At 34.9% G+C, this 23,307-nt stretch overlaps 2 protein-coding genes across 2 annotated transcripts in view; one reads left to right on the top strand and one right to left on the bottom strand.

The window, feature by feature from the left end:
- The window catches only part of nol6 (nucleolar protein 6 (RNA-associated)), a 28,925-nt gene extending 12,186 nt beyond the window's left edge, over positions 1-16,739 (bottom strand). The window contains 17 exon segments of the mRNA NM_001161511.1: positions 634-751; positions 846-986; positions 1,093-1,168; positions 1,350-1,498; positions 1,583-1,705; positions 4,765-4,942; positions 6,145-6,260; positions 7,739-7,840; positions 7,931-7,989; positions 8,081-8,201; positions 9,814-9,977; positions 11,265-11,399; positions 12,530-12,698; positions 14,024-14,200; positions 14,294-14,410; positions 14,498-14,725; positions 16,552-16,739. Coding sequence (NP_001154983.1) covers positions 634-751; positions 846-986; positions 1,093-1,168; positions 1,350-1,498; positions 1,583-1,705; positions 4,765-4,942; positions 6,145-6,260; positions 7,739-7,840; positions 7,931-7,989; positions 8,081-8,201; positions 9,814-9,977; positions 11,265-11,399; positions 12,530-12,698; positions 14,024-14,200; positions 14,294-14,410; positions 14,498-14,725; positions 16,552-16,602 — 2,224 coding nt within the window. The 5' untranslated portion in view covers positions 16,603-16,739.
- Positions 16,740-17,006: 267 nt separating this feature from the next.
- skic3 (SKI3 subunit of superkiller complex) overlaps positions 17,007-23,307 on the top strand; it is a 52,896-nt gene continuing 46,595 nt past the window's right edge. Inside the window, exons 1-8 of the mRNA XM_002662098.7 lie at positions 17,007-17,059; positions 17,255-17,355; positions 18,370-18,513; positions 18,618-18,709; positions 19,594-19,669; positions 19,786-19,929; positions 20,044-20,142; positions 20,233-20,341. Of these exons, the coding sequence (XP_002662144.4) occupies positions 17,014-17,059; positions 17,255-17,355; positions 18,370-18,513; positions 18,618-18,709; positions 19,594-19,669; positions 19,786-19,929; positions 20,044-20,142; positions 20,233-20,341 (811 nt within the window). The 5' untranslated portion in view covers positions 17,007-17,013. The remainder of the gene's footprint in view (positions 17,060-17,254; positions 17,356-18,369; positions 18,514-18,617; positions 18,710-19,593; positions 19,670-19,785; positions 19,930-20,043; positions 20,143-20,232; positions 20,342-23,307) is intronic.

The following is a 23,307-nucleotide window of genomic DNA, read 5'->3' as shown; positions in this document are numbered from 1 at the left end:
TATGTTCACATTGGGTCATTTCTGAACAATGACAGCCTTTGACGCACTCCCTATATTGTTTACCACGCTACTCTGAACATTCGCTCTGAAATAACATGCAAGCATGGCTTAGTAATAAGTGAAATTCCAGCACGCCGCAGAGCCAACCACTACATACACTTCTAACTGGCAAATGACATGAAATTTCAATTTCAGGAGGTGTGGCTTTGAAACAGTCCCCCCCTTCCGTCCAAAGCTAATATGCTAACAAATTAGCATTTTGGCAGATCACCTACTGCACTTTTAAGCATTGTTTTACAGATAAACAATAAAGTTCACTTATCATGTTTCCTAAATATTTCTCATGCAAATATATTAAGGTATTTATATGCTTTAGAAGAGTCAAATACATACATACGGCATCTTTAAGTCTGCAATTAATTTAGACAATTTTATTTTAATATTGGACAATATGATTAATATAAGGTTCCAACATAATTAATGATCTATAATAATGACCAAAGATTTACTTTCATATATCATACCCGCAACTCTTACTATGAAGTTAGATATTTAACAGTATAATTTATGCTTCAGTTCCATAATTTACACTCAAGATATTTATGACAGTAAAAAAAAATCTGAATACAGTACCTTTAATAGGGGTGATGTAAGTAGGGCAAGGTTTGTCCTCTCTTGGTACCAGTCCAAGATGATTCTTTTTTCTGTCAAAAAATGAATAGTCCAGCCTCACAGGGACTGGTGGGAAAACCTGTAGAGAATAAATTACACAAAAAGAAAGAAAATCAAAGTATATGCATGAATAAATCACACAAATCCACACAGCGGAGGAGGTGGCTGCTGACCTGTGTGTATCTTAAGGCCTGGTGGGCACCCTGGACTGATGTGATGGAAAGTGGCAGACCCTCCAACTGCCAGAGCTTCCGACTGAGATCATCATAGGACTGAACCACCTTCAGACTCTCCTCCTCGCCTGTAGTGCAGAGCTATAGAACAACAACAACAACAACAGTCAACTACTAGTGCAATCAAGCAATCCACAGGTTTTTCTCACACACATTTATTTATTAACGCATTTGGTTCATGGAGTACCTCTTTGTTAACTTTAATGACATCATCCAGTTGTCCACCAACAAATCTCACACACGAGTGAGGAATGTCTGCATGACTAAAACAGGGGAAAATATTTTTTTAATATAGTAGTCTCAAACACCTTGATTAGTTGAATCAGCTGTGTTTGATTAGGGTTGGAGCAAAACTGAGCAGAGCTGCAGCCCTCCAGGAGTCCAGTTTGACACCTATGCTATAATGTATTAGAGTGGATTTATATGCACAGAACAGACACTTACAGATGTAGCAGGTGAGTGATGATCTCCAGAAGCACGAGCCTCTTGTCACAGGCGCTGCTTCCTGACCAAAGCACCGCCTCAGTAATGGCTCCATCCTGGAAGCGCCGCAGCTCAGAACGGGAGCCCCACAGCTGCCTGAACTCAGCTGCCTTTAAACACCAACAACACAAAGGAGTTATGAACTGCAAGATATACATATACACACACATCTGAACATATGCAGACTAGTTTACCTTGGGGTTATCAGCAGGCGGTCCTCTCTCAAGAACAGAGAGTGCATGCTCAAGGTTCAGCAGCAAACCAATGTTCAGCGGTGACTGGTCCTTGTGTTTAGGAGGAGGACTCTTCACCGACCACTGCAAGAACCATTTACACTGGATTAAACTGAAGTATACAAACTTTTTATATAAAAACTTGGTTTTGCCATGGTGGGGAAAAAATGTAAATGCAACGGTATCATTTTTAATCTAGTAATAAAATGTGCTTTCATTTGTTAGCAAAACTAACATTAGTGAAAGTCAGTCCTATCAATAGCCACATTTCTACTGCCGGACCAGTGCAAGCCAGGGTTTTTATCGGCTGGGCTGGGCCAATCGCCCGGGAGGTTGAGCAGTAAGGCCAAAATCATGTCACGTTTCCACTGTCTAGTAGCTCGCAGTGTGTCATGCAAACCCCGCCCCCAGAACGTCCCCGCAATCAAACGTCACACAACCCACCCACTTCAGCAGAAATCAGGCAGGCAGATAAAGCACACCATCACATCATTACAAAACTATTAAAATGAAGACAACTGGCACAAACAAAAGTCACGTTACTGTACAGCATTACATGATATGTCTATGCACAGGCCTGTGTGTCTTCATTCATTATATTTGTTAAATTTCATTTTTAAATTTTACCACGTCATATAAAAACATAAATGTCCTTGCTTGAGGACATAGAACACATTTTGTATTTGCAGATTTTATTAATATCATCGTATCCAAATACTTCATAAATAATATTTTAAACCTCCTCCAGTGTTTATTGTTTTAAAAAAAACATCTAAATTCTTTTTTTTTCAGAGATGCCTTTGTAAAATGAAAGTTTAATATGGCTTTAAAACCATTTATTTCATGTATTGTATATACCTACATTGTTTGTTTCATATTGGTTTATTTATTTAATGTGATTTTATTATACCCATTATTTGTAATTCTTTAAATTATTTCAATAAAGCTTAGGCTATTTTATCAAGATATGACACTATTGTGTTGAGCCTACATTTGTAAAGTTTTATGTCTTTCTGTTGTACTCTTATTTTGTGTTATCTCCAAAAAAAAAAAAAAAAAGCAAGCCGTTCGCGGCATCAACAGAGCTGTGCTCTTTTGTCTGGTCTCTCATACACATACAGGCATCTATAAGCGCATGTATCATGCAGAAACTCCTAACAACCTTTACTGGCTGCTGTGTCTTTAATATGGTGTAAAGATTATTGTGCATTATTGAAACATTGAGGAGGACACAGCAATGAAATATCACTTATAAATTAAAACTTTATTATTTTATGCAACAGCCTTACATTTAAAAGGGAAACATAAGGGTGATCATAAGCAAAAAGGCCCCAGCCTATGAAGTATTTCATGGAATAGCCTATCTAAGACTGACCAGCTATATGTTTTTTTTCTCCCTTATTTATTTATTTGTTTGCCGCATGTACTTGTGTGCGATCGGAACACTAGTGTAATGACAGCATCTTTACCAGACTCGGGCAAACTCCGCCTCTTTTTTCACTCCGTCTTGAAGCCCAAGCTGGCCCTCTTTGGCCCAAGGTATTCGGCGGGCCGAAAAAAGCCGGACACTGGCTGCTCGATCAGGCCCCGGAAGTAACAATGGAAACACGACTGGCCCTGGCTCGCTTATTTTAGGTGCAATAGTGGAAACCAGTGGCTATTGTACAATGTGCATACAGTTTTGAAAAAAATAACCAACAATAATAAACACATTTTTTGGAAGCTTAGGTGCATCATAGATACATAAATATGCCTTTATCATTGTAAGTAAAGTAGGTGGCAGCAAGCTCCTTTCTTAAAGATTGATTTGTTGAATCATTCATTCAAAAAATATATGTCTTTATGATCCTATGTCTTTATAAATGGACCATGGCACCTTTGGCTTAGTTCTGCATTGTTGTTTGTTGAATAAAATCAATACTAGATTTTTTTTTATCCCAATTACATGTTGATATTCTGAAAAAAGGCACTTTATCTTCAAGGAGAAATGCTTAATATCATATCTTACTAAAATTAAAACTCCAGGGAAATTATAGTCTTTCATAGCTTTACTTATAGGAGCATTTTAACTCAAATTTTTGGTCACTCAAAATGCATTTTTGTTTGATATTTGCAAAGTGAAAGATATATTTGACAATTCCAGCTCATACATTGTTAAATAATCACATATGATTTGTTAGATGATGCGTCCCACACATAGACTTTACTTCGGCGGGCCACCCAGGTATGTTAATGGTATATTTAGTAAATATATTTATTATTATTATTATCATCCTTTTTTGCATCCGCCCATAATAAACAAATATCTGCAATCATTTAAGTAGAAGATAATCTTCTCTCTTTTACCCGTTCTGTATTGCTCGTTATGTGTGTGCGAGAACAGTCAACACTCCCACAGACAGTCTCACATGCTCTGAAGACGCACAGAGACCCGCACCTTTTTGCGTCCAGCTGGGGTTTCTAAAGCTGCTAAAATTCATGGGATTTGGTTTTACTTTCATCTCAGAGCTGTCATCCATTTTATGTGCACAGCGTGAGAGTAAGAGAGACATTAAATAATTACTTCTTTCATCTAAATGACTCAGAAAAACTTTACTGAATACCCGGAGAGAACAAAATTACATCTTTACTGGCTGCAGAATATATGTAAACTATTAGAAATGGTTAATCAACTTATTTGTCTTATTTAAATAATCTACATGTTTTATTCTTGTAATTATTATAATTTTTACAGATATTGTCTGTTTTTATTTCTTTTTTTACTGTAATTTATTTTTCATTTGTTGTATATTTTATTAATTTGATGACGCCAATATATTACATATTTTATACAACTAAAATGCTTTGGCAATACAGTACAAAATGTCATGCTCAGTGTGTGCATGTGGCTCCTGAATATCATAGAGAAATAGAGGATTTTTAATTGTATTTATTTCAACAGTTTTGTTTTTTTTTTGTTTTGTTTTACTTTACTTTGACTTATTGAAAAAAAAAAGTTTTAAAAAAGATAATAATAAAAAAATATTGTAAAAATTTAATTTGCATATAGTTAACTTTTTATGTGCTTTGGGTAAAAGGTATGTTTCAATCCGGCTACCAAGCATGTAATGCTTTTTGTCTGGCGTCAACAGTCATGAATGTACCTCAGGGTCAGGAGGAAGTGAATGGACCAAAAGATGGATTCTTTCTCCAAGGCCTCGCTTCAATAGGGACAAAATAAAGGGAAGTGCGGTCTGGACATAGTTCCCACTGTGGTCCATGAGCTCATTTAGGAGTGAAAGCTTCTTACAAGAAGCCTGCAATTTCACCAGCTCACCCAGCCTGAAAAGAGAAAGTAATGAATGCATTAAAAGGGACAATTCATCCAAAACTGAAAATCTACTGTCAATTTCCTCACCCTCAGGCCACCCATGTTTAATGTTGTATAAACAAAGCTTGATAAAGTTAGGTTTAAAATCTTTTAATCTAGAATTTTTCAATCAGCAGGCATTCCATGTCATGTCCATGCAGTGCGATTATGCTTGTGATGTATGCAATAGTTTTATATTTGTTTATATTGCTTGCACAGGTCAGATGTTGCACTCGCTCTTTTTCGTCAACATGCTTAAATGCATTATCTTGTGCTACTACATGACAATATAACAGCTTTTTTGTCCTTGCATATGAGATTTAAGGTTTGGGACTGGTGCAGAACTCTGTTCTGAAATAAGTGTCATTCGCTACTGTATGTAATGACATAACTCGCATTGACAGATAAAAATTCACTGCAGACCCAAGGGCACATATCCTATTTATAACGAATACATTTCCACATATGAATGAGACCTAGATCTGATCTGAGCAAATGTGATTTGTTCCTGCTTACACATATGTGGGCCATATCCAATCTACACCACATGGGAGAAAAAAAAATCTGAATTGGGTCACTTGAACCATGCAGTGTAAATGCAGCCTTTAAGTGTCTGCAACCATTGATTTGCATTTTATCAAGGACCACAGTTTTCTTTAACATCCAAAAAGTATTCTTTAACATCCAACTAAAAACAAAATGTCACCTACTGTACATCAGACTATCAAGCTGATGAACACTTAACACACCACACACAGACTCTTCCATACCCCTCACTGCATACCATCAATATGTAGCATGCACTGCACTTTAACCAATCCATACTTAAAACAACACTGCCTACAACTATGTGGACACCTATTCATTGTACATATTGCTGTCAATCTTACATTGTCCTGTTTTTTGTTTTGTTTTTGGGAGTATGCTGTTGTATTTTGCACTGTTGTTGTATTTGCACTATCTGTGTTTTGTACTGTCTGGAGCCAGCACCTAAGCTTTTCACTCAACATAGCACACGTGCTGCTGCTGATGTGACAATAAAAGTGATTTGATTTGATTTGTACATCAAGGATAGCCTGAGGATGAGCAAATTAACAGCTGACTTTATTTTTTGACTGAACTACTTCTTTAAGACAAGAAGAGCAAACCCAAGTCTGTGATAAATCACACTTACTGAAAGACATTGTCGTATGTTCTGATCATGGATTTGGGCGTCATGAGCAGAGTCTGAAAGCCATCAACTGTTGGATCATCCCAGAACTTCAATGATAGTGATGCCTCATGCTGAATCTAACATACAAAATCAGAAATTATGATTATAGATGCAAAATAATTAAAATGTCAACGTCAAAAAATCATAATGACACATTCCACCAGTTCTGTATAATTTAATAAATGTATTAATTGAATCATTTTAGCATTAAAGTGCACCTATTATGCAAAAATCACTTTTATAAGGGGTTTAAACAGTTGTGTGACAACAGTCTGTGAATATTACCAGCCTCTAGTTTTAAACATTCATTTATTTTACTATCTTTATTTACAGACAAACTTTGACTTTTAATAAAACCTTGAGAAACACTTTGATTGACACTCTCCCTTTGTACATTTCATCAGAGGGGGAAAGCTATTAATGGTGATCTCTTCCTCAGTCTTGTTTTTGAATGTAACACTTTGCTGACACATTGTCATTTGTAGCTCCGCCCTCTTTTGAAAAGAGCACAATCTCATTTGAATTTAAAGCAACAGTCACCAAAATGGCACAATTAGGATCAAAGCCTAAAAGGGGCACTTTCAAAGAGTTACAAAACATTTGTGCAGTGGTTTGAGCTATGTGAAACTTCACATACTCTAAGGAAATTGTTTTACATTTCGTAAAAAGGGGCATAATTGGCCCCCTTTAAAAGGGTAGTACTACCAAAACTGAAAACTCTGTCAACATTTACTCACCCTTCACTTGTCATAAACCTGGGTTGCTTTTTTCTGTTGAACACAAAATAAGTAATTTTGGAAATAGCAGGAAACCAGTAACCAATGACTTCTTTTAAAGTATTTGTTTTCTACAATGAAAGTTAATGGAGGTAGGTTTCATATATGTCTCTAACATGTCTTCTTTTGCATTCAACAGAAAAAAGGCAATTTATAATGGCAAGGAAACACTTGAGTGAAAGTAAACGGTGAGATGATGTTCATTTTTGGGTGAACTATCCCTTTAATAAAACACTTTTATAGTATTATTTTTACATTTACAGTTTTTTTTTTTTCATTTTAGAAATTTATTGTGATTGCTAATTCTTTATTGCTTTAATCATTTTTCCTTGTTAAATCTCAAGGTCAATTTCACTGCCACTAAAATATTTAATCGATTAAATATATGATAAAGTCTCAAAATCTGTAATATTTTAGTATTATCAGTATTAATATTAATTATTTATTATTATAATTTTAATAATTTGAATAATGCTTCTCGTCATTTATGCATATTTCATGTCAAATGAATAATTTCTTTTTTTTTCTTTTTGCCTTTTTAGTAATTGCAGACATTTCATATTGTAGCAAAAGACATTTCAGATGTGAAGTCAAATAATACTTACACATGTAGAAAATCCCTTATTAGTTTTTGTACAGGTGAAAATTCCTGATTATACTAACATTTATTTTTATATGGTTAATAAACAGGTTTCATTTTTATTAAATGCGGATTATTGAAAGCTGTTTGGACAGTAAATATCACACAACTGCTGCGCCAATACTACAGCAAAGCTCACCTGTTTGTAGGTAAAAGTTGTCATTTCTGCAAGCAGATTGAGATGCCCAGAAGGGTCCACAAAGACTACAGAAAACGCTGCATGAAACTCTGGCAGTGCGGGCTGAAGCATAAGGAAAGACAAAAAAAAAGACAGTGATGTAACCAAGACAAAACTGATTAAACGAAACAATCAATGACCGCTTCTGCTCACCGCTTTAGAGTCTGGGTTTTTAGCCAACGTGATACCATTTTCAGTCAGATCTGTGGAAGCTGAAAATGCAAAAGACAAAAGCAGACATAAATGATTATTACACGCATCTAAATATCAATATAAAAAAAACTATACTTTGATTTCTCTTACCCAAGAAGTGCAGTGCATTCCTGAACAGCTGGTAGGCATTCATGGTTTTGCCCACTTTGTGCGTGGACAGAAGATAAGCCATTAACATCGATGCATGAAAGCCGCAAAAACAACCTGCACCCTAATGAGAGAACATAAACACTGAATTTATGATTTAACACATTTCATACTTCATACTATTTAAATGTGCATAAAAAAATGCAATATTACCTAAAATACATTAAAAAAAAATCTAACTACTATCAGCCAGAAGAATTGATTTGATTTTATACAAAATCAAATTTCACACACTATGCAACACCTCCACTAGGATGCCATTCATTGTAACAACAGTTCAAATACCGAAATAAAAAATCTTGTCAGGCATTTTTAGAACAATAATCATTTAATGACATATTAAAAGAGGAATGATTACAGCGAATCTCCAAATGTGCTAATTAATTAACTGTCATTTTAAATCTTTATACTGTAACTATCTTTCAAATAACTAGGTTTTACCCATTTGTCAGCAAGTTGGTAGTCATTTAAAACATAATAAACACTAATATACTCCCTTATTCTGATACTCAATAAATGCAGACCAACAAAAGTATGTAGTTTCATTCATACATAAAGATATTTGCTATGCCGAATGGTGATGCAACATTATGAACCCATATTTTGCCATTTTATTTTCACAAAAGCCATTTTAAACATTATAGTAGACATTCTACTTGCACTTAAAACTATTTCCATAACTTTTGGTTTAGACAAACATAAGAACCTGTATTTTTTTTTTATAAAAATAAAAAATCAAGAAATAACCAGCTGAATAAAAAAAAAAGTTAAATATTCAATACTGTGAAAAAGGATCTTTGCTACTGTTGTTGATGATGCTAAATTTATAAATCTAACATTCTAATCCAGTACAACACATTAGATTTAATTTTTGGTCTAATTTTCATTTAATGATTTGATAATTCATTCTTAAAACTTCAAGTTTTATTTACTACTAGATGTATCTTTTATAAGAACTATTCAGTAACACTTTGATGGTTGTTTGTCGCCACCTATTGGTAAAACAATTATATTACTACGAATTTCAACAGGTTTAAGTTAAAGGGAGAATTTAATCTTTGCCATAAACACCAGTGTTTAAATCTGAACTATAAACTGTTCTTCCAGTACTTCTGTGTTTTTTTTGATGGTCTTTATCTTTGCAACTAACTGGACTCTCTCTTGATCAAATGCAGATTTGAATGCAGTGCATCGCAGGATTAATAAAATCACCATCAATTACAATTTATGTTGAGTGTATATTTGAATCCCAATCTTTTAATGTTTAATTGTGCAGTTTCAACTGAATGCATTAATTTGTGCTAAACAAGTAATGTCAGAAAACACATACATTTAATAACCTAAGAAACCTTATTTAGGAGCCACCAAAACTTCATCCGTCATCATTATATTTTACAGGAAAGCCTAAATGCTTTTGTACATGCGATTTGAAGGGTGTGGGAGGCGATTTCTCTGCAATTGTTACAAAACTAGGATTAATTTACAAGTTAAAAAGTAAATAAAAATTAATTAGCGGGCCAAACCATGGGTTGTGATCTGTACGGATCCTGAATCAACTGTAATCCGTTACACCCCTACTATTTATGACAATTATTATTATTTAATTTCAAATGTGCAAACAAGCTGTTACATTTTCATACAGTGATGTCCTTGCAGCCTTTATAGTGTGGTCTTACCTGGTCCAGTTCTCGGTGTCTCAGCCAGACTTTTAGAAGGGCCACACCCTCTCTAAAAGCTGGACACTGCGCACTAACGGCCGACAGGAATTGAAGATGTGACAGTGGCAGATGATCTCCAAGAACTGTGCTGTTATAATGAGGAGTAGCAGGCCCAGCAACCCCTGCAAGATTAAAAATGACAGAATTATTAGAGTGAATCGTAATATTATTAGAACCCAGTTTAAAGCTGTTATTAAGATGTGCTTTGATGGATGCGATCACAAGTGGATGATGCTAAACATTGGTGCTGGGCGATATGACAAAAATCTCATCATCATAGAAGTCATCTCATATCCTAATAACGATTTATGATTTTACAAGTAGGCTACAGGAGGGTTTGTGCTTCACTCATGAACCAAATACGGCTACACAATAGATCGTTTTAGCATTGATAATGCAATGTACACATCTACAACAGTCACATCGTGACCTGTGCAATGCCCAGTCAGGATTATAGTGGATCAGGTACAATAGTTTGAAAATTTATCAAGACTTTTGACTATTAAGCATTTAAAAAGTTTTAAAATCACAAGAAATTACAATGTATGTAGCTTTAACATTTATTTATATTCAATTATTTGCACTAAATTTATACCGTGGAATTGTACATTAGATTATTTAAGTCCTGTGTCTGAAGACAGTTTGACTCTTGTCTTTTCAGTTAAAATTCATGCGATTTGTTTATTTTACGTTATGCAGATTCACTCCCCTACAAAATCTCCTAATCAGTCCAAATAGAGCCATTTAAATTGTCTGGTGATATTGTACTTGTAAGTCTCAGAAAAGAAGAAATCTTGCAATATAATTTTTTCCAATATCTTGCAACCCTATTTCCAAACATCATCACAAGTACACAAGATGGGCTCCATGATTACTGTCATTACAGGTGAAAGGAAACATCTATGTTTGTCGTACAGATATGTGAAGACCTCATTTAAAACTGTAAAAGGTTCAATTAATTGGTGTACAACATTTCCTCTCCATTAACAGTAATAGGCTACAGGTGTGTGCCGCAACTCTGTTTGCTGCCTGCGTTTGATATTATTTTAACTGTATAATTTGACAATAAAACTTAATAAACAAATAAAAAAAAAACATCACAAATGGTCATATGTGAAATTTGTTCCTTATTGAATGTGCTGTTATACAACTAACACGCTCTTTCAAAATTTACATATGTGGTTTCAACAACCGGATGTATACCAATCCATTTTCATCTGGAATGTGTTACAGACCACCTCCTGAAGTGGTTTGAGCCATCAGATTTATATGTCTCGAATGCATTTCAGAGGCCAATTACATCTGCTTTTTTTCACAATCAGACAGGTATCCAATCAGAAAAACTATGCAGGAATTGACAAGGTGTAAACAGCCCCTAAAATGATTGACCTCACATATTTCCACATTACCTTGCTCCTCCTTGGCAACACCAGTAAACCATTCAGTCTTAACATTGTTCTTCCGAGGATGGAAACGGCTAGGTTTGAGGAAGTCTGGTGGGGGAATGGCATGAATCCTCAATGTGACCTTATCCCCATCTTTACCTAAAGGGCAGACACAAAGTTTACATAATGAGTTTAGGTTAAGAAAATTCTGAATTCTCAGGCTACATCCCTTTCTATGTGGATTCAGAGAGGTTATTTTAGTAAATGAAAACTAACACAAAGACTAAAACTATTGCTCAAATTTTTCTTTGGCTGAAAAATAAAATAAAAAAAATTTGAATAAATGAAAAAAAGATTACACAAACCAAATTAATAACAGAACAGAAATAAAAAAATAAAATAAAAAACACTTTCAAACTTAATTAGCAGAAATTCTGTGGCGAAAAAAAAATCTGACCTGGGGCTGTTTAAAGAAACGCCTGTAGATGGTGATTTTAAAAACAAAAAAACATTTTCTTAATTTGCCAATAAATGTAAATGTAGCATGTTTAACTACATACAATATGTTTAATATAAAAAAGTTTGTCGTAATTTCTACTTTTATTTATTCAAGTTGCATTTGTGTGGTTTACGGTTCAGTGTCTGTTCAAACATTTATTCAAGTTTTTTTTTTTTTTTCAAGTTTTGCACAAGAGTAATTGCAAGTCAGGGGTGCTTAAACTTGGTCCTAAAAGGCCGGTGTCCTGCAAAGTTTAGTTCCAGCCACCAATCAGACACACATGTGCTAGTTAATCAAGCTCTTACTAGGCTTTCTAGTAACACCCTCGCAGGTGTGTTGAAACAAGTTGGAGCTGGAAACCGGCCCTCAAGGACCAAGTTTGGACACCCCTGATTTAAGCTGTGCAAGCAGTGCAATTCTGCTTAACTATAATTCCTAAAACTAAAGATATAAAAAATACAAATTTGTTCACAAAATTAACACTAAAACTAACAAAACCATTAAAGAAACAAACTAAAACTAAACTGAATTGTACAGCATATATCAAAATGAAAACAAAAAATGCTAAACTATAAAGACCTTGGTTCAGTTAAGTGTGTGTGAAAAAAGTGTCTGCAAAACACCAATTAACTTGGTAGCCAAAATGATTTGCCAAAATGAACAGCAGACCCAGTACATGCACATTCATGTCTATGTAAATTGCTCTGTATGAAAGCATTTGCAAGTCAATGTAACACAAACTACAATACGAAGTTATGAATATGATAAGTGCCACAAGCTACTGTCATACCTGAGGGTTTGACTAGTAGGACTGGGCGTAGCCGATTGCCATGGAGACAGGAGTAGCTCATTGAACCCACAGCCTTCAAGAAGGAAAGGTGCTGCGCCAGGCCTGCCAGATACAGCGCTCGCTTTCGAGGATACCGCTGGTTAATGGCATCCATTGGGTGTAAAACAGACTTTAAAGAGAAGACACAACATAACTCCAAATTAATGCACAATTGTTTAAAAAGGATTTTAGATAAGAAATAATTAGATGGATGGATGAGTAGACTGATGGATAGTCTTGCCCATGATTCAAAAGCTGTTTTAAATTACTTCACGTTCTAAGTTGATCAATTAAAACAGTTTTATAGGAGAACTTGTGCTATGCTGCAAACTGGTATATTTCAAATGAAAAAAAAGTTTACTCTGTGGAAAGAGCAGCTAACTAATTGTGATAAATATTACCCCCTTTTGAAAATGGGACGCTTAAACTTATAACACTATACTGCAAATAAGTCCTAATCTAATAATGACGTTGGAATAAATGTTGTTGGAAAGAGATCAAAATCCATTTACTGTATTCAAACTATTTGTAGCTTCTATATCTAGTGACTGATTTTGATAGATTTTTAAGAGCTATAGTTATTTATTAATTCGTGACAAGGATACTCATCACATTCGAAATACATTATTTTGCTACAGCAATCCTCATCTAAAAGTTGTTTACGGGCTAAATTCTAATCAAACCCACAATACTGCCCATACTATTTTATAAATATTGTCAAAAATAATGAATATTGTTGATATACCTCGAAACATTCACAGAAATGGGGGGCACCCTCATATGGCAACTAATAGAAAACAAAATTTATCTGGTGGTGATATGTGGTATCGCGTCAAACAGAATTTAGTAAAGGCAAATTATTTGAGATATCAACTTTAAATTTGAAATATATTTTGTTTGGCTATTTAAATTTTCTGTAAATTTTTGACAATTTTTTTGTAAAAATTCATATATTTGTAAATACAATACAATATACATATATTGTTTTATGATTTTTATAAACTTGAAGCCACATAACTTTAGTTTTATTAAACTTTTTTCAATTTAGCTAAAATCTGACAAGATTGGTCACTTAAAATAAGACCAAGCTTGAACATATGCACCAATGCGTTGAAGTACGGCAATCACTGAAATTGAACATGTGATTTTCATGTCTATGTTCACAATGTAGGGATGAAAGTTAAGGGGTGGCACATTGCTAATACATTAAAATCCATTGATAACTTGCATTCATGTCATATGGGAAGGGAAGTTCACAAGATTCTCGAACTTTCTTTTTCTGACATGTCAACAGAACGATGGGTGAATGGATGTCACAACAAACAATAATTCAGGATGGAGTCATCTAATGAGATAATAATTCAAATAAATAAAAACAATTTTCGTGTACATCACATTGGACAACAGTTGGCAAATATAGACAGGAAAAAAAGACAAGTAGAACATATAACTTACAGAAGGAATGATGACAGCAAGGTCCACACAGACTCTAGGTTTGATGCAGGTGCCCAGTGGATAACTGCCCACCAGGCTGACTGATGCTGGAGCCTCCATGTGAAATTTACCTGTTGCCGCCGCAGGAACGAGGAAGAACGGCACTTCAACTTTTGACAACCAAGAAACATCATTTAACTACAGATAAGAGAAAGCAAAACAGATACTGCTGTTAACTGCAACCAGATTAGCAAAAATAAAAAAAGGATCAATGTTTCAATCATTTCTGACCTCCATAACTTCAGATTCAGGCACACAGTCCAGGAATTCTGTAACCTGCTGCACAAAAGAGTCCACCAGCTTCTTTCTGTGCTCACTGAGGGCCACTTCTTTCAGCAGTTCTTCCATCTGAACAACAACATCAATCAGTGATTAGTAAAGCTGAAATAAATTGTTATACCACTAACATAACACAGAGATAACATAATTTCTGACCTGCATTTTTAATAAGCTGCAGTGGAAGAGATTTTCTGCTTCTTTCAGCTGGTTGAGCTCCTCCACTGTGGGGGCTTTGTACAGCTCTTTCTTGGACAGCTTGACTGGCCGTAAGACCCCATCATCTGACAAAGTGTCCTTTGCTTTTCGTTTTGGGTCCTTAAACCTTAGTTTTCCAGTCTTTTTCTGCGTTGCTTCTTCCATCTGAGAGCTCTCTGGTATTTCCGTCTGTTGATGGGATGTTACAGTTGTTATTACTTTATTTTAGATAAAGAAAAAGACTTGTAGGCACAAAACAACACATCATTAAAATATAATTTTTTGCAGTTTCATATGCAGGACACAACAATAAGGATTGCCCTATGACCCAGAGCCAGTGTGAGAGACGCTCAGAACAGTAGACAGGATCGTTACTGGCCCAATCAGGCCAGTGCTGCCTTGTCACTAGGCATAGGCCGGTATAATTTTCTGATGGTAAGAAAACCTTGGAAAAAATATCACGGTTGCACAGTATTACGTTATTGTAATTACATGCTCACAAATACATTCTTTTTAAATGTTTTTAAATTTTAAAAACTTTTTCCCCCATTTAACAAAATACATTTTATTTTAGTAAATATTTATAACATTTTGGAACAGGAAACATGTCAGGCTAAATAAATTAAAAACATTGACTTCTGCTGTCTTTATTAGTTATAAAAATAAAAAATAAAAAAAAAACCTTACACATACTTTAGGAAAATTCCGACAGTTTTAAAAGCTTGACTTTTCCAAACAGCGGTAAACCTTGAAACCTGTTATCGTCCCATGCCTACTTGTCACTAGAGTTTGGTTTTTCTGCGACTATGTCAATTGCATGCAAATACAGTCTTAGAATCAAGAAACAGTTTGTGCATTTAAGCCTTTAAATGCAACTTTCTCTGTGATGTTATAAAGACCATATTGTTTTTTGGTTCCTCTTATCTGATTGGATGTTGTAAGCAAGTTATGTTTTCCTGTAAACTGATAAAAAAAGCAGTACAGCAAAGAGATGGAAACATGGCGGAAACATAAAATTATGAGGCTAAAAGAAAATAAAAAACGATTTACAAGGGTACATCACGACACTAAAAATGAAAAAAAAAAAGTTTGGTGTCAGTTTGGTAAGTCAGCCACTTCTTGTTACATAATTTAAAACTGCAATAAAATACCTGCACTTTTTCCACACTGCTCTTTTTGTTTTCAAAACACTTTAAATTTAGCAGATTTTAAATTAACATTTGTAAAATATTTAAATTCTAGATTCACACGTTGTTTTTGACACATTATTTCAAATAGGTGCATATAACTTCTAATTTTTGTGGGGCCTATGAAAATTTTCACACAGCAAGTAAAAATTGTGTGAACCCATGGCTGGATGGGGCCAGAAGAAAAAATCCTTAGCGATGATCTCTGATATGACATTCCCATATAAGTTTTACATATAATTTGTATGCATTGTCAAAATGTTAAAGCAAGAGAATACTGCAACCATTTTAGTTGTTTTTTAGATATTGACATTAATTCTTTGCACATTTTATTCTCTTTCCTAAGCACTGAAAGAAAAAGAGGCATGCGAGTTGTAAAATAGCATTTGTAAATATTAAATTTACATGAAAATTTGTATTGTATTGGTTGAATAATATACCTTGATACAGTAAGCTAAAATCATAGAATTACAGCATAAGAAAAACGTAAAAAAGGTCAATAATAAAACTCTACATCTTTCATAAAATATAGGGTAGGGTATATTTGCTGGACCAAAACAAAAGTTTTTAATCTATAATTAATGTGAACATTCATCTAGAATCACTTTTGAAATGTTGTAGAATATAATAATGTAGAATATATACTACATATTACAAGTTATATAGTTATGCTAATATGATATATTAAATACCACAAGTTAAGCTTAGGTATTAGCTTACATACAGTAAATATATAGAAATTTGAGATTTCTAACGTTATTTCAATTAGCAAGAAGTACATTTTAGTAATGAAGCTCTGCTAAAAGATGCCATCAGGAAACTGCATACCTCAGGAATCGTATCTTCTGTTAAAGTCAAATCCTTTCTCTTTTTCTTCATATTGAAAAAACTACAGCAACCTTTTAGAACTGAAAATACAAATATTACAATAATTTACAGCGTCTGTCTACTCAACACGTCGCTCACATGGGGAGAACGCATGGGACACACTAAAACCCAGCTGCATTGGTGAATTCACTGATTGGTCCCCTGAACGAGAAATCTTTCAGTGATTGGCTGTAAAGCTTCGGTTCAGCCTCTAAACAAAACGTTTGGTTGAGAGTACACTGGACGTCTCTATAGAAAAAAATAAACACAAGCCATATTCGAATATTTTGATACCTTTTAAATTGTAAATAAATAAATAAATTCAACACTCAGACCCGAATATATAAATAATTTAAATCGTTAAAGGAATAAGCACAACGGTGGTCGCAACATTATGGCGTCACAGTAAGCATCGAGGTACGCATGCGCCAAATCCTGCTTGCTGAATGGAAAGCAACCAAGTTCGGGCGTATGTGCTTTTCTATTTTTAAGGGTTTAGAAATACACAATTTGAAATTGTAAATAAGTGTGCTAATATTATTGTTTACTTAATTACACACGCTTTAATGATAACGTTTCTGTTATTTACTAAATAGGTTTAAATGCATAACTGTAGGCATCTTTAACTAATGTTTACTAACATCTGTCTTTGTCACTATTTCAGTTCAGAGAATAATGTCCAGTAAAGAAGTGAAAGCCGAGCTAAAAAATGCCAGAGAAGCCATTAAAAATAAAGAGTTTAAAGAGGCTTTGAAGCACTGTAAGGTAAGTTGTTTTCTTCCACCTGTCAGCATAAAGTAAACAATATCTCAGCAAACATTGAGAAAGTTATCAGTCTTTTCCCTTATTGAGGTGAAGTTGGTTTTATATTTGCACTTTCTTTTTGATAATAAAATGTAAAAATCCGTTTATTTTATTAATTTATTCTTAGTTCCTTTATTAATTTGTGGTCGCCAGAGCAGAATGAACAGCCAACTTATCCAGCATATGTTTTATGCGACGGATGCCCTTCCAGCTGCAACCCATCACTCAGAAGCACCCATACACACTCATTCACACAAATGTTTATTTGGGTTACTGTTGCCTTTCTATCTGCTCGAACCAGTCTGGCCATTCTCCTCTGGCATCAACAAGGCATTTGCGCCCACAGAACTGCCCCTCACTGGATATTTTCTGTTTTTCGGACCATTCTCCTAAATCCTAGAGATGGTTGTGCAAGAAAATCCCAGTATTCCAGCAGTTTCTAAAATTCTCAGACCAGCCCGTCTGGCACCAACAACCATGACACATTGACACATTCAAAGTCACTTAAATCATCTTTCTTCCCCATTCTGATGCTCTGTTTGAACTGCAGCAGATCGTCTTAATCTACTTGCCTAAATGCATTGAGTTGCTAACATGTGATTGGCTGATTAGAAATTTGTGTTAACGAGTAGTATCTAATAAAGTGGGCGATGAGTGTATAAAATACCTACATAAACACACATAAAATTACAAAAACTATGTCAAATCAAAGTTGAAACCGTGTTAGCGGCCAATGACTATAAAAATGAAACATTGTTCACAGTCAATTAAATAGTGCTAATGTTGTTTTGAAGTTATACTTACATGCAATTTCAAATTAACTATTCAAAATAGCATGGTAACGTCAAACAATATTGGGACACAAATGAACGAATGTGCAAATATAAAACTAACTTTACCTCAATTTATACCTTTCTCTTGATTGACTGAATTTATAAATGTCTTCCTCAAGTCAAATCTATTTCTCCACTTCAGGCTGTTCTAAAGCTTGAGAAGAATAACTATAATGCCTGGGTGTTTATTGGAGTGGCAGCCACAGAGCTCCAGCAGCCGGATCAAGCACAGACTGCATACAGAAAGGCATCGGAGCTCGAGCCAGAGCAGCTGCTGGCATGGCAGGTATGTCTTCTTGATTTAACTTTAATAGAAATCTTGTGTTAAGGCAGTTTGTTTAAACGTCTTAATTTTGTATTGAAGATATTAAATGAGTATTTCTTTCACAGGGTTTAGCAAATCTGTATGAAAAAAGTGACCAAGCAGATTTCAAAGCTGAGCTTCCCAAGATTTACCAGAAACTCATTACGCTATATGAAACGTAAGTGCTCTAATGCTGAAGGGCAAATTACATTTGTTCCTCTTTATTTTTTTTATTATTGTTATTATTAGTGGTGCTTAACTACTATTAATCACATCCAAAATAAAAGTTTGCATTCAAATTAATTTGCATACAAATTTATATATAAATTTCTATATAACAACATTGTTTTGTTTTTATATATCTGTGTGTATTACATATACATAATAAATATATACAACACATATAATATCTCAAAGCAAACCTTTATTTTTAATGTGATTAATCTCTGCCCAGCACTATTTATTTATTTATTTATTTATTTATTTTTATATGTTTTTTAAGAATGTCTAGAATTTTTATTTTACAAGAATATCATTTTTGAGAGATTTTACTTCACTGTAAATATTTAAAAATAATTAAAATCAAGAATTATTTATTTTCTTTAATTATTGTAGTGATCCCAACTATTTTTTTAAAGAAATTAGTTGATTGTATCCAGACGCTGTTTATTTTAGTAAGTGGCATCTGGGTATTAAAAATCCCAATCACAATTTTTGGGTTTTATATTATAATTTGAGAGGTTTCTTAGATGTCATTTGTTGCCATGTTTGTTGCAACATCTTTTTTTTCTTCCAAAAAACGTGGCAATTATCTTTGTCTAATAATATATCAATCCAAAATCCATTACAAGGCAATGATCACATACTTGTTTCAATGCAAACTATAGATATAAAACAAGATGTCCCATTTCGGTGTCATTATCAAATGAAAATGATGACAGAACATTCACATTCTTGTTCATATATAAATAAATATATGTTTAAATAAAAGCACTCTACTGCACTGGGCACCATTTGCTTCTTAACCCGTTTCTTTTTTTTTTTTTTTTTTTGCATTTGCAGCTCAGACAAAGCAAAATGTTTCGAAGTGACAAAGAAATTGGTGGAGATTTATCAGTCAGAAAAGAACTATCTACAGGTATGAGCTACAAAAAGATAAATAAAATCCTAATGTTACGGCAAATGATTTAAAGGTTCAAAATTGTGCTGATCTTTTAATTATTCAAATTTGCACAATATTTTTCAAACCCACAGGTGGCCAGAGTGTGGCGGAGGTTAATCCAGGTGAAAGAGGACGAGGAAGGGCTGGAGGATGCAGAGCTGCTGGAGCTGTGGAAGGAGATGACCAGACTCCTGCAGGACACTGTTGACGACCAGGACAATGAAACACAGCAGCACGTCAGAATTTCTCATATTCAAATAAAATACTCTATTTTTTCACCCAGAAATACAAAATATACAAGACTTACATTTTTCATAAAGCTGACAGTGTTAGTGTTTTTTCCTCAACAGCTGATATCTGCATTTGAACGAGCTTTACAAATGACAGTAGATGTGCCCAGTGAAGCCCACAGGAGCCTTTCGCAGGATTACATTAAATGTCTTTCAAAGGTCAGCCAGCTGTATATGGTGTAAAAGCAGTAATGCGTACAATAATAATGACTGGAACAATTCGAATGTTGCATGTTTTGTGCCGTTTAGCTTCCTCATGAGGTGGCCAAGCTAAAGGAAGTATGTGACGCCACCCTGTCCCACTATCCCACACACCCATACCCTCTAGAGGCCCTCAGTGAGCACTACATCCAAACAGGTTAGTTTATTACCCTACAGAAAAAAACAAGATAAAGGCATTGTGTGTAATAATGAGTTTAACAAGTCCAAACTAACTTTACTCATTCATTCATTCATTCATTCTGTAAGAAAGAAATGAGGAAGTAGAAAATCTCAGTGAAGATGTTTATTCGCGCGCGCACACACAGACCAGGGCTGTGCACAGGGGGGTGGCCTGGTGGCTAGAGCCACTGACCTTCGGCCCTCATTGGTCGAGGTGCCCCAGAGCACTTGCTCTTCACTTTGCGATCGCGTTGAGCACCTGCCCCTGTTATGGTCTGTGCTCTGTGCACGGGCCTGACAAAGACACACAGACAGACAGACACACACACACACACACACACACACACACACACACACACACATAATGCCCGCAATGACAGAGCAGCCGGAGCGACTACCTTCAGATTTAACACGCATGATCGCGTTCATCAAATCTGCCTAAACTAAGCGTTCTAAAGCATGGGTGTATTTCACAAGGATTCTGACACAACAGCACAAAGCATACGCTTTCGTTGTGTTTATGGAGGAAACACGTCAAACATAATGAAACATGGAGGACTCATGTAGAAAGGCATTGGAATGCACTTATTTTGACAGCCCGCGACTTCATCTTACTCTTTCTGAGTACATTTACATGGACACCAATACTCCGATTTTAATTTAATTAAGATAATACTTTTATTAAAAGTCGACCATTAAGCAGTGATTTTTGATTACCTTAAAGGACCATCAAGTCTCGAAATGCGAAGGTTTTTCTTTCCATTCGCCATGCGGTATCAAATTCCATTGTTACAGAAGTCGAAACTTAAAAATGACTCACCTGGAATTGCATGAAACTTTGGAGAGCCTAATGATACGACATTATTGTTTGATACTGAAACTTGCCTTCAAAAAGTGCTTTCTTGGTCTTTCCCATATTTCTTTGCATGTTAAACACATGTCGACCACAACAGGAGGTAAAAAATCCTGCAACTGCGTTAATTGCGTTATTTTTTTTTCAACGCGTTAATTATTTCAAATGAATCGCATGCGTTAATGCACTAATTTTGACAGCACTAAAAAGATACATTTCAAAATGGTCGAAAATGGAGTGGGATGAAGCACAAGCCTATTATTTTCCCACCCCATTTCCACATACATAATTCATATATTAAACTTTTTTCTCATTTTACTTATCTCTTCTTTTTACATTACTTAATAAATATTTTATCTATTTGGCATCTTTGACATGTTATTTATTTGATTCCATTTGCACCTTTACATTTTGTAACGTAGACCCCCCCAAAAAATACATACTGTAGTACTACACATAGCCATTAATAAAAATTTCATCACACCTTTCTCATTTTATACTTCTTCAATCACCTTAATCATTATATTCCTTTAATAATATATATTTATACAACTTTTTGAAATCATTAATATCCTGACATTGTTTCAGTTTTTGACTGTAAGTTTCATAGTTTTACACCACATACAGACATACACAAACTTATTAAAATTGTCAGTTTTTGTTGTAAAAAAAGTATAACGTACAATAAGTTTATACAGAATATGAAATAAATGCAAGCAATCAGTCAATTGTGCAGAATCAGTTTACATGGTCACATAAATTAATATATTAACTTATCTTTGCGCTCAGCCAAAACACGTTATCTGAGAACAAGTAATAGATTCAAGACAAAAGTCGGGGAATATGTTGTTAGATATAGATAACAAGATGAATTAAATATCACGTTTAACAAATATAGTGAGATTAGATCCAACGGTAGATCCTTGATGAACACTCAGACATGCACAGCTTTTATATGGGTAGATGACTGCCAGGGGCTTACATGTCCACATACGCTGCAGGGCATGCCAGAGTGTGTGTGTGTGTGTGTGTGTGTGTGTGTGTGTGTGTGTGTGTGTGTGTGTGTGTGTGTGTGTGGTCACGTGATGTGCGTTTTCAACAGGGTATTGTGGATGGAGAGTTGTTCAGAAACGTCAGTGTGGACGTGAATCGTTTTCATTCTAAAAGACCGTTTTAAAACTCAGAATGAACCCTGAACATTCTTAAACTCAAACCTTTATACTGTTTTAGATGTTGCCTTCAGACTTGCCTTTAGATGTTAATGAAGTAGCTCCTTGGCTGTTGACACAGCTTTTCTCTCTATCTCTCTATGTTAAAGCAGTTTCAATACCATTGATGAGATCTGCGCACCACACTCATCCCCATTCTACAATCGTTACCATTTGGTCGTGATGTAGTCATCATGCAGAGACAACAGATTATTGACTTCTCTTTTCTTCTATAATTCATCACTTTTGGGAAATGAACATCAATACATCATTTAGAGTAGAAGTTGGGCCGAGGCAGAATCATTTCTTACAATTCATTCATTCATTCATTCATCCATCTATTCATCCATCTATTCGTTCATTTTTCTTTGGATTAGTCCCTCATTTATCAGGGGTCGCCAGAGCAGAATGATCCTATCTGACTAACTTATGTAGTTCAATTATCCCAAATGTTATGAAGAATGTTCAAATACAGAGAAATAAGCAGTTTTAATTGGTGACATTAATTGGGTTCTGTGCATACCTGCCATTTTTCCTGGAAGACTGTATTTCACACCCTCCCGTTTTGTTATTTCTCTCAGAAAACTCCTGTAGTTTTTTCATTCATTCATTGATTTTCATCCTCTTTTCCGGGGCCGGTTCACGGGGGTAGCATTCTCAGGAGAGAACCCCAGACTTCCCTCTCCCCAGACACAGGCATTTCCAAGGCCAGCAGAGAGACATAGACACATGCCAGACCCGAGACACCTCAGCTGACTTCTCTCAATGTGGAGGATCAGAAACTCATTTCGGTCACTTGTATCTGAGATCTTGTGCTTTCAGTCATGACCCAAAGCTCATGACTATAGGTGAGAGTAGGAATGTAGATTGACCAATAAATCG

The sequence above is a fragment of the Danio rerio genome, chromosome 5 (genome assembly GCF_049306965.1).
Source record: "Danio rerio strain Tuebingen ecotype United States chromosome 5, GRCz12tu, whole genome shotgun sequence".
Lineage (NCBI taxonomy): Eukaryota > Metazoa > Chordata > Actinopteri > Cypriniformes > Danionidae > Danio > Danio rerio.
The sequence above is the reverse complement of the archived record's forward strand: the minus strand, read 5'-3'. Positions and strand labels throughout refer to the sequence as shown.